This window comes from Artibeus jamaicensis, unplaced genomic scaffold, assembly GCF_021234435.1.
Source record: "Artibeus jamaicensis isolate MK-2021 breed Jamaican fruit bat unplaced genomic scaffold, CSHL_Jam_final contig_444, whole genome shotgun sequence".
In the NCBI taxonomy this organism is placed as follows: Eukaryota; Metazoa; Chordata; class Mammalia; order Chiroptera; family Phyllostomidae; genus Artibeus; species Artibeus jamaicensis.
This window is the reverse complement of record NW_026521831.1, coordinates 11,130,404-11,142,564: the sequence shown is the minus strand read 5'-3', so window position 1 is coordinate 11,142,564 and position 12,161 is coordinate 11,130,404. Positions and strand designations below refer to the sequence as shown.

The window sequence follows — 12,161 nt, the reverse complement described above, 5'->3', positions numbered from 1 at the left end:
TGGTATGAACAAGATACTAATTATAGTAACTTAATAAATACCCATGTGTCTAATTGCATAATGTTTCTTCATTGAAATCTTGAAAAAAAATTAATTCAGTTACATTTTCCAAGTAACTGATTAGAAAGTTTGCTATATTATGTAATCTTTTGTTCTAAGGCAAGAAAATAAGCAATTAACATCTAAAAGTGAAATACTTAAATATACTTACAGTATGGGCTCCCTGGATGGTTCGTATAAGATTGATTCCTTTCCAAACATATATATCCCCACTGAGTGCACCAGAATATGTCACTTCGTCCCTTGCACAGGCCAGGCACAATATTGTCTGAAGGTCACCAGTCTTACCAAAGACCCCTCGTTTTGGGGTCAGAGCATTTCCACAGAAACTCCAGAACTAAAAGGCACACAGTACAATCGAATCACCAAAGAATGCTTATAAAATAAAGTAAAACATTTCTAATTCTTTGAGGCTATATTAGAGCAGCAGACTAGGAAGTACTTAAAAAATTCCTTAATGGTACAATAGCACCCAAGGTTCGCATCCTCACCCCAGTGCTGTCAAGAGCTACGTTATAGAGGTAGGTAAGCAGGTAAGTCACTGGTTTCACTCCTCAAAGTCCTTAAAGGGGGGATGAACTACATTACATTTAAAATATGCTATGCTTCCATTAGGTTTCTGAAAAAAATCTACATGAAACTTAGATAGAAAAGTTCAGAAGGAGTTAGTAATGAATATGAAGCTAAGACACCATATACTAATAGGAAAAGGGGCCAAAACGAATGTTCTGTCTCGGATAAAGATAGCAAAGACAGGGAAAAACAAAAGGATTAGTGCGTTGCTCTCACTGGTATTTTCAAGGCCAAGCAATTCCTTTACTTTAAAGCTTAAAAATAAGAAAGATACACATTTGGAATGACTGGTTCATTCTTGGGTAAACACAGAGAATTCAAACATAAATCTTTGTGACCAGAGTTTTTGTTCTTTTATCTGGATTCAGGTACACTGTAAAAGTTTGCAAAGAGAAATAAAAAACCAAAAACAGGGCAAGGCAAGAATAGATATATTAAGTACTTAATATACATATTAAATAGCTCTGCATAAAGAAATTAGGGCCTGAGAATAAACTCAACTTTATATTAAATAAATTACTATTTAATATAATTTGTTGATATTATATACTTAAAAATCTTACCTGATCTTCAAGATCTTATTTTAAGACCAAAAGATCTTAATTTAAAACATGAAGTTTTAAAGAACTAAAAATTATGATGCTGATCCACTCAAATAACTAATGAATGTTTTAATCAAAGAAATGTCATGATTTTTAAATTTAAAAGTTCCATAATCTTGTGCACAAGGGTAGCTGGTTCTCTTTCAGCAAGTTCCAATTTCAATCTATTACTTTCTTTGAGATTAGCGATTCTCAATTCTAGCTGCACAACAGAATATCCTGGGGGAAATTATAAAACGTAGTATAACTGGTCCTCAACTAAGATAAAGTGAGACCGAATTTCTGGAGAGTGAAGACGCCCAGGTACCCAAATAATTCTACCGTTTGTCAAGAGTTACGAACCACTGCTCTAGAGTCCAGATCAGTGCTGCCCAGTACAACTTTCTATGACGACCAAAGTGTGTGCATGTGTACATGGAAACCACTTCGTACAGGTGGCTCGTGAACGTACTGCCAGTGTGACCAAAGAAATGAATATTACATTTTATCTAACTTTAATGAATTGAATTCAAATAGTGACATGTGGTTGGTTGCTACTGTACTGGCGAGAGCCATTCTAAACCATCTTCTGCCTGAAAAGATAGCTACCATGCCATTCATTACCTCCACCAAATGTAAAGAAAGATACTCAGAGTAAAAAAAAATACAGTTTGTTTAGTTCAATTGAGAAGTTTTCTAAAAATGCGAAAGTGGAAATTTCATCTTTATTGACAATATAAAAGAGCAGTAAGGTCTCTTTACTTATCGACTTGCCAACAATTTGTTAAGAATTTAGTATGAATCAGCCCTGGCTGGTGTGGCTCAGTCCACTGAGTGTCGGCCTGCAAACTGAAAGGTCACCAGTTCAATTCCCAGTCAGGGCACAAGGCATGGGTTGCAGACCAGGTCCTGAGTTGGGGGGCCCGCGAGAGGCAACTGATCAATGTATCTCTCACTCATCAGTGTTTCTTTCCCTCTTTCACCCTCCCTTCCCTTCTCTCTAAAAATAAATTTAAAAAGTCTTTACAAAAAAGATTTTAATATATATCAAGTACTGTGTCAAACATCATCTTGTTCATCAAAGACAAACAAGATGAAAACTTCTACCTTCGCAATGCTTATACTACATACTTTAAGCCTAGCACAGAGGCTTTTGCTATTAAATATTTACTAAAAAAATTAAAATTTAATAGTATCCATTATCAAATTAGTACCAGAATATGAAAACCAGAATTGCAACTGTAGCTAAATATACTCTGGAGAAAATGTGGATGGAAGCGGGAGTATCAGAAGAATGTGCACGCAAAACCTTATGTACTAGGAATTCACAGTTATAGGAACTGTTAGAGTGACAACATCAGATACTAGGAAACAGGCAAGCACGTCCAATTTGCATCAGGAATTCAAAAGTAATGACAGACAGAGTGACTACCACCAACCGTACGGGCTTTCACATGCACAGTGCACAGTGTCCATCAAAGGCTGAGATCAAGTAAGAGAGCAAACGTGTAGAGAAGAAAAGATGACCCTTTCAGGGAGCTGACCACGTGCTAGGCACTACGACACACGTCATCAGCTCTACGAGGTGGCAATGGTGGCAACAGCGGCCAGTTTGAAGATGTGAAAGAAAGATCAAAGAGGTTAAGTGACTCACCCAGTCACTGGCTTTGCCACCTACTAGCTGTTTTACTAGCTGTTTATTAATCTTCTATTCATACCTATTTCCCTCACACAGTTCCTAACACACACAGTAACTACACAATAAGTGTTTATTAGATTGAACATTAAAAAATTTTAAATGTTGACATTTAAAAATAAGTACTGTCAAAGCCCTAAACCTACCCTAAATTGTAAATAGTGTGATATGTACTCAGTGGCAGAGAATAAATACAGATGACTATTATAAAATAAGAACCTTCTAGTACCTTGATATGCTTTACACCACAGCTGACAAGTCTATTTGGCTGGTACAAATCCCAAGAAATATCAAATATCTGTGAACAAATCAGATTCATGGTTAAAACACTTATTTTTGAATCATTTAAGAATGCTGTCTGAAAGATCAAATAACTCCCAAACCCCACCTATCATAAAGTAATATTCCTCAACAAATAATAATCAGAATCCTATGCTTCAAAATCTTATGAAGAATACATAAATGAACAGAAACAAAAACTGTTTCTTAGTTTCTATGAACTTATGAAGCTACTAGTAAAAATAACAATAAACGACTCTATTTTTAATTTTTTTAAAGGCCATAAATAACAAGACCGGTTCAACACAATGAGGGCACAAGGAAGGAACCTGCACAATTTCCACAACAGAGAAGTCTGAATGGAACGTGCACTTACCACATACAGCTACAAATAGAGACTTACATAAAGAATACAAACATTTCACAGCAAAAATTCTGTATATTTTAGCTTTCTTTATTCTTTACAGGTCACGCAAAATTAACTTATACTTAAATTTTGGAGATCCCCAGGTTTTGTTCTTTGCTAAGATTCCATAAATTCTATATACACACAAACCATTTTTGTTACAAAAGTGAAGAAGAAAAAGAGAGCTGAGACAACATATTCATTAGAAACATGTACTTTAATAATAACCAAGAGAAAAATATTTGAAAGGTGATTTCACAGCAGAAAAGAATTCTGCTCCCTGGTGGTCTTGGCCACCCTTCTCTGGCACCTGCCACACGGGCAGGCACAGGCTCACTTCCTCTGGATACGGACAAAGTGACGGACAAAGTGACGCTCTGCTCTGGGAAGGAAGTTCCGCCCGACAGTGTTCCACAACTCACCACAATACAGTATATGAAAGACACACTGATACGACTTTGAAGTACTAACTACAAAAATACTTTTAAAAGTTCCCATGGAAAGGCAGCATCGTTTTCATAATAATCAGCCCATTTACTAAATCCAAAGGACTAATGTGGGAAATGATTTGTTCTCAGCAAAATACACAACTGTTTAATAAAATATATACACTTAACACTTTAATTTTCTAAATCATGTGTGTCTGTAACAGGCCTCTCTGAGGACCTGTGAGAAACCACGACACAAACCCACAGAAACGTTTTCATGCGACTCCCACAGACTCGCTCCCTGCAGACTCAAGGCCTCCACCTCCTGTGCTGGTTGAGCTTCACCACACACGGAAAGCTCAGACATTTCTAAGAGTTTAAGACAAAGTTCTGACGTATGTTTATAAAAGTAGTATAATATCTCATTTAAAAGCTGACTACAACATTTTCTTTACAGTAATTTTAAACAAATTGCAATGTATTTAAAAGTTTCAAAAGTAAAAATGTTGGGTTCCTAAAAATATGAATCCTAATAGATAATTTTAAATTCACACACAAAATATCTTTTTTACCTTAACTACGATACATATGTAACAAACTGGTGGTAAACCAAACCGAACAGACCCTAGGCATGAACCATTCAATTTTTAAATTGAGGTTTCAATTACATAAAATTCATCGCTTTTGCTGAAGTAATTGAAATAAGTTTTATACTAACAACACTATCCCTACTGAATCCACAATACATATGTATTCCAATTACAACTGTACTTTACATGGTTAATTACACATGAACCATTTGTCAGTAACAGATCACAGAAGGAGAAACCCCCCCCCCCACACCCTCTGGCCCTTTCCCATCCTGTGCCCATTAGAAGCCCCGCAGGGGAATACTCACTCTATCCGTGTGACCAGGAGCCATAGACAACATTTTCCCCCTTTTCCAATCCCAAATACAAACTGCATTTTTTGAATCAAGTCCAACTGAAACCAAGCGCTGATTTATGTCCAAGAAGTCCAGAAGGAATAAAAAGGAAAACAAATAAACAAGGAACCAATTATAAATGGCAAACAAATTCTACTCGTGGGCATTAGAAACATCAGAACTTACACAGGCATATTTTATAGACCTCATAAAGGCTCAATATATCTCATATTTCATCTTGCTAATATTTGCACAAATGTGTAATCACAGTAAGAAACAGAAGAACAGCTTCCATGTCTAACAGTAAGACTGACAAATGCCCTAAACAGCTCTCCTGTCAAAACTGAAAATATTAGATAAAACATAAAAACATTTTTAAATGCACTGCTGCGCTGTCAAAAATTAAGAAATCTGAACAAAAACAAAGTGGTTTCCTGTGGGAATTTTGAACAGAAAGACAGCTTCTATATCCACCTTATTCTAAAGGTATTGGCTAAACCCTGGTAAAGCCTGATTTTGCTCTGCAGGCTGAACAGGAGTAGGAGATAAAGTTTAGAACATGCCCGAGGTAGGGATATGAGTTGTACATCTCTGACTAAAGCAGTGAACTCCTCAGAGAAGGGAAAACGAGAGACCACCCTTTCTAAAAGAGGGGTGGCAATGCATGAAGGGGAGAAAATCGACCCCGAAAATCTGTAGCCACAAGCAGCTTTCTTGTGGCTCTAAGGCCTAAATCCACATTGATCGTGAATCCCTCAAGTGGAAACACTTCCATTCAGAGTGGTCCTAAGGACTGCGGAATCTTCGAGCATCCTCCACAATGGTGCACAGGCCAATCCTATGCAGAGGACTAAAATTTCCGTCCTCAAAGAATTCCTAAAGGTAGCAATCAACAAAAATAAAATAAAAAATAAACACCCCTGCTCAGGAACCACAGGAAACAAGGGACCTAGTGAGAATCAAAAGTCATGCCAGACAGCAAATCAGTCCTGCAAAACATCACACATTGGAATCATCACATTTTACGAAAATAAGTGTAGGACTTCAAAATATCTTCATATAAGCAAACAGGAGACTACAAGAAGTCAAGCAGATTTGAAGAAGCAAAAGTAATTTCCAAACATGAAAAAAGAAATGGAATTAAAAACTCAGTGGGAGAGTTAAATAGGAGGGTGGAAAAGAAAGAGGTGAGAAGAGGAGACAGTGCGATGGAAAACCAGAGAGGGGCTTGGACACAGGAGGAACGAACTCCCGGCTGTGAATGAGTATCAGGGTCTGAACTATTGCCCCCTGGCATAAAAAACTAGAAAATCGTACAAAATACAGGACACAAGTGTTTTCAGACATTCCTAACAGGAAGTGAATTAACTTACTCATGAATGAAGAGCATCCAAGCAGTAAACAGTTTGTTTTTTTTAATAGTTTGCTTTTAAAACGAAGTCTTCTAGGAAAAAATAACACATTATTGGATTTACAAAATATGTAGAAAATGAATGACAACAACAGTACCGTAAACAAAAGGAGAGAAAGGAAACAGAAGAATATGTATTTTTCCATACCCTTTCCAAGTGCACGTGATTCTTAAGATCACAAAACTCTGAACTACAAAATAAGCCTAGACGGATTTTAAAGAATGAAAATAAAAAGTATTTTCTGTATTTTCAAAAACAGAAATCAGAATAACATGAAGTTATTACCCTATGAGGTACTTTTATTATCCTCACTTAATATTAGTTTCTGATGAAAACAAAAATCAGACTAATACAAACTTGTGCAGAAAATTCTCCAAATACTTGGAAATTAATAATACAAACACTTACAAGTAACTGAAAGGTTAAAGGAGAAATTGCAAGGACCAACCCACAACACATACCTTGAAAAAGCACTGGTTTCAAAGCAGGGGTGGCAAACTCTTAACTCTCGGCCAAACTGGAACTCGCCACACACTTTCACAGGCTGCCTATGACTGCTTTCACACTACAGCGCCGAGCTCAGTAGCTGTCACTGAGGCCACATGGCCCACAAAGCTCACACTACTTACCATCCGACCTGTCACAGAAAGTGCACCAATCTCTGGTAGAGCACAGATCCTGCACCTGACTGCCAGGATCTGAACACCAGCCCCACCGCTCAATAACCGGATGACTTTGGCCAATTATTCAGCCTCTCTGCACCTTAATTCCCCTACCTGTTAAGTTGGGATAATACAAGTACCTTGTAGGGTTAATATGAAAATTAACATACATACAGGATGGGGCAAAAGTAGGTTTATAGTTATGAGTACACAAAACAGAGTTTGTTTCTGTATTATTATTTATTAATCATCGTATCCTTTTCATAGGAACAACCGCAAACCTACTTTTGCCCCGCCCTGTATATTAAGAAGTTAGAAGAGTGGCTGGACTACAGCTATTACAAAAGTGTTTGCTATCATCGCCATCATCAGTTTACCATGACCATAATCTCCCTGTCCGAAGAGAAATGTCATCTAACACCCAGTTAGAAACAGTTTCTGCAAAGTCTAGTTACTATTTAAACACCCAAATGGGCAGAATGAATGGCTCACATAAAAAGACAATAAATAGTTTATTATGGTTCTCCAGCAAATCACACTCATACAAAGCTCAAGGGAACAAGAGGAGACAACCTGTGTCTCCTGAGGTCCTTAATATTTGGGAACTAAAGGGTACCAGCAAATACCTAACTAAAACAAAGCTCTCTACCTCCTGCTACAGCAAACTGTGTAGAGATGAAAATCTCACAAGACAACGATAAAGTGAGCAATAGAGGAGCTCTGTCCTTTCCACCAATGCCTCTTCTCTCTGGCTCAGCTCATCATTCACACACAACAAACCATAACTGGCCAAAAGGTTTAAAACTCCCTGTGTCTCAACAGAGCCTCAAAGCATCTAGCTCTGTACAGGTAGTAACTAAACAGAAGAGGGAGCACTTCCTCTGTAGCCATGATAAAGAGAGATATAGATGTAGCCATGATAAAGAGTTGGGATAAAGAGAGAATTCCATTTTAAATGTGCAATGTATGGTATCTCTACATGACATCTGAAGAGTTGAGGGAGAAGCTGGGGCCACTGTAACTGCTGTGGGAGTTAAAGTCGTGCATCCAGATAACCACCTAGAGAGAGTAAGTGCAGTGAAAAGACGGCTCACAGACTCCTACAGCATGCTGGCACTTAAGAAGCGGACAGAAGGAAAGGCTCCTTCAAAGATAACTAAGAAGTACAGGGAGAGAAGGAAAAAGGATACTGAATTTTTTTAAAAAAAAGGCCTCTATCCAGCTCCCCAAATTCCTCCCTGATCCTATTCCCAAACAAAATCTTGGCTGTGTCTACTAACTGAATTGGAAGTATTTAGTAAAAAGTTCTGGCATACTAAATAATCAAATAAGAAAAATATTCCATTGGCCACAACTAGATACACCCCATTAGTTTCTGTAACTGTGAAACATTTTCAAATAATGGACAATTAAGCCTCAAAAAGATTCTAGTTTGAGGACCCTTATGATCTCAGTGTTTCTTATAAGAACTAACTGTTAGCCTTGGCTGCTGGGGCTCAGTGGATTGAGTGACAGCCTGCAAACCAAGGGGTCTCAGGTCTGATTGCAGGGAGGGCACATGCTGGGTTGCAGGCGGCACTGCCTGGAGGGGGGAACATGAGAAGCAACCACACATTGATGTTTCTCTCCTTCTCTTTCTCCCTCACTTCCCCACTTTCTAAAAATAAATAAATAAAAATCTTAAAAAAAAAAGAACTAATTGTTATAATGTTACAAAGTAAAAAAATCACTAATTTTGCAAAAGATGCAGAACTTGATGAAGTAAATATTGGTCAAATCATACAGAAAGCCATTAGAGGGAGCAAACCAATCAAATAAAACACCCGAAACCCGCGACGGCGGCGGCCAGAGAAAACCGGGGCACCGAGGGGATCAGGAGCGGGGGGGGGGGGGGCGGGCGCATTTACGTGCGGAGAAACCAGTGAGAAGGGAAACCCTCCCGGTGCAGCAGGCTCGCAAAATTAGGATCGGATAAGCAAGCCCGAGGCGTTTGAGTGACTGGTTGCGCTGGGCTAGCGGAGAGGAACGCCATTGCTCCCTCTCTGACCCCGCCCCCACACACAGCGTCACAAACCAGCGACCTGGGTCGCCCGGTCCTGGTAAACAACTAAGGCTTCGCTCCGCTCACTTAACAGCGCGAATAGACTAAAAATGGCTCTAGGACAACTCAGAGCCCCAGAACCGATAGACCTAAGTGATGAAGAAATAGCCAGTCTTTCAGATGCACAGTTCAAAACACTGGTTATAAAGATCCTTACAGAACTGGTGGATTTTAGTCACAAATTAGAGAAACATATGGAAGCTAAATTAATTGAAATGAATGCTGATACAAAAGATATCAATAGTAATGGAAAGAAAATTGGGATTCACAGACGGAAGAAAAAAATGACCAAACAGAAAGGAATGAAGAAATGAGAATTCAGAAAAATGAGGAGAAGCTTAGGAACCTCCAGGACATCTTTAAACGTTCCAACATCCGAATTATAGGGGTACCAGAAGGGGGAAAGGCACAACCACCAGTTGAAAAATTATTTGAACAAATAATAAAGGAGAATTTCCCCAAGATGGTAAAGGAAATAGACTTCCGAGAAATCCAGGAAGCTCAGAGAGTCCCAAAGAAGTTGGACCCAAGAAGGAACACACCAAGGCACATCATAATTACATTAGCCAAGATTAAAATGAAGGAGAGAATCCTAGAAGCAGCAAGAGCTAAGGGGACAGTCACCTACAAAGGAGTTCCCATCAGACTGTCAGCTGATTTCTCAAAAGAGACCTTACAGGCAAGAAGGGGCTGGGCAGAGGTATTCCAAGTCATGAAAACCAAAGAACTACAACCAAGATTGCTCTACCCAGCAAAACTTTCATTTAGAATGGAAGGACAGATAAAGTGCTTCTCAGATAAGACCAAATTCAAGGGGTTCATCATCACCAAGCCCTTAAGCCATTAGAAGTTGGGATCTAGAAGAGCAGTAAAAAAAAACCTTAAAAAATAATGCTATAGGCAACTGAGATATGTCTAGATATCAAGAGATTACAGAAAGGCCCTTGGAAAAAATGAGTGAACTCTTCTAATATTTTTGTAAAAATGAACCCATTCACTTTCACCAAGATGGACGCATAGGTGGAAGCATTGGGCCTTCTCACAGAACTAAGTTTAAAAACAACAAAGTTTTAACAACAAAAACACAGCCATCGATTCCCAATCAGGGCACATGCCTGGGTTGCAGACCAGTTCCCTGCAGGCCAGTTTCCAGCAGGGGATGCACGAAAGGCAACCATACATTGATGTTTCTCTCCCTCTCTCCTTCCCTGCCCCTCTGAAGATAAATAAATAAAATATTTAAAAAAAAACACACAGCCAAACCACAGAAAATTGAACTTCACGGGAGTCTGACAACAACAAACCTTTCAGCTAAACCGATAAGAGGGGCAGAGCCAGCAGCAGAGCAGGGTTGGGCAGGAAAGATCCACCAGACTGACCCAGGCGCGAGACCCAGGTGCGCCACCCAGGTGCGCCAGCAGCCGTGGGTGGATCCCAGGTGTGGAGAAGCTGGCGGACCCAGTGAGGGTGCAAGGCATTGGACCCACTGAGGGTGCAAGGCGGTGGAGGCACTGAAAGCCACAGAGGGAACCGCCATTGTCCCTCTCTGACCCCACCCCCACATACAGCATCACGAACCAGCGACCTGGGTGGCCCCACCCTGGTGAACATCTAAGGCACCTCTCCTCATAGTAACAGGCACAAACAGATCAAAACATGGCTCAAGAACAACTCAGAGCCCCAGAGCCAATAAATCTAAGTGATGAAGAAATAGTCAAACTTTCAGATGCACAGTTCAAAACACTGGTGATCAGGATGCTCACAGAACTGGTTGATTTTAGTCACAAATTAGAGGAACATATGAAGGCTAAACTAATTGAAATGAATGGAAATGCACAGGAAACCAATAGTAATGGAAAGGAAACTGGGACTCAAATCAAAGGAGCAGACCAGAAAGAAGGAAAAAATTACCAAAAAGAAAAGGATGAAGAAACAAGAATTCAAAAAAATGAGGAGAGGCTTAGGAAACTTCAGGACATCTTTAAATGTTCCAACATCTGAATTATAGGGGTACTAGAAGGGGAAGAGGAACAGCCACGAGTGGAAACCTTATTTGAACAATAATAAAGGAGAACTTCCCCATTCTGGCAAAGGAAATAGACTTCCAGGAAATCCAGGAAGCTCAGAGAGTCCCAAAGAAGTTGGACCCAAGAAGGAACACACCAAGGCACATCATAATTACATTAGCCAAGATTAAAATGAAGGAGAGAATCCTAGAAGCAGCGAGAGATAAAGGGACAGTCACCTACAAAGGACTTCCCATCAGACTGTCAGCGGATTTCTCAAAAGAGACTTTACAGGCAAGAAGGGGCTGGAAAGAAGTATTCCAAGTCATGAAATCCTAAGACCTACATCCAAGATTGATCTATCCAGCAAAACTTTCATTTAGAATGGAAGGACAGATAAGGTGCTTCTCAGATAAGATCAAATTCAAGAAGTTCATCATCATCAAGCCCTTATTATATGAAATGTTAAAAGGACTTACCTAATAAAAAGAAGATAAAAAAGATGAACAGTGAAAGGACAGCAAACTCACAGTTATTAGAACCACACCTAAAACAAAAGCAAACTAAGAGGACAGCTAGATCAGGAGCAAAACCATAGAAATGAAGATCACATGGAGGGTTCGCAACAGGGGAGTGGGAGCAGGAGAAGGGGGGAGAAGGCACAGAAAATAAGTAGCATAGATGGTAGGTAGAAAATAGATAGGGGGGAGGGCAAGAATAGTATGGGAAATATAGAATCTAAAGAACTTGAGACATGTGGTCATAAACTAAAGGGGGGGAAATGGTGGGGGAGGGGGTGTGCAGGGTGGAGGGGAATGAAGGGGGGAAATAAAACTGTAATGGCATAATTAATAAAATATGTATTAAAAAATGACCCCATTCATAATCACATGCCAAAAGTAAATGGTAAACTAAAGCATTTTATTTTGTACCAGCATACAGTTGACAAATTAGGTTAAAAATATTAATACTTTATTCTTGGTCCATTCCATGAATTATCAAAGTTGTAATTATAACTCAGATTTTGTTAAA

General features: G+C 39.2%; 1 protein-coding gene across 13 annotated transcripts in view; it reads right to left on the bottom strand.

Annotated features, from left to right (window-relative positions):
• EML5 (EMAP like 5) overlaps positions 1–12,161 on the bottom strand; it is a 122,747-nt gene that overhangs the window by 97,275 nt on the left and 13,311 nt on the right. For 11 of the 13 annotated variants that reach the window (XR_008391778.1, XM_037130187.2, XM_053665966.1 and 8 more), the window contains exons 3-5: positions 4,922–5,020; positions 3,140–3,208; positions 212–397 (exon numbers count right to left, since the gene is read on the bottom strand). Coding sequence is in view for 12 of the 13 variants with exons in the window: in XM_037130187.2 (XP_036986082.2) it covers positions 212–397; positions 3,140–3,208; positions 4,922–5,020 (354 nt within the window). In the remaining variant the exon portion in view is untranslated. The remainder of the gene's footprint in view (positions 1–211; positions 398–3,139; positions 3,209–4,921; positions 5,021–12,161) is intronic. The other 2 variants (XM_053665963.1, XM_053665965.1) reach the window with 2 other exon arrangements.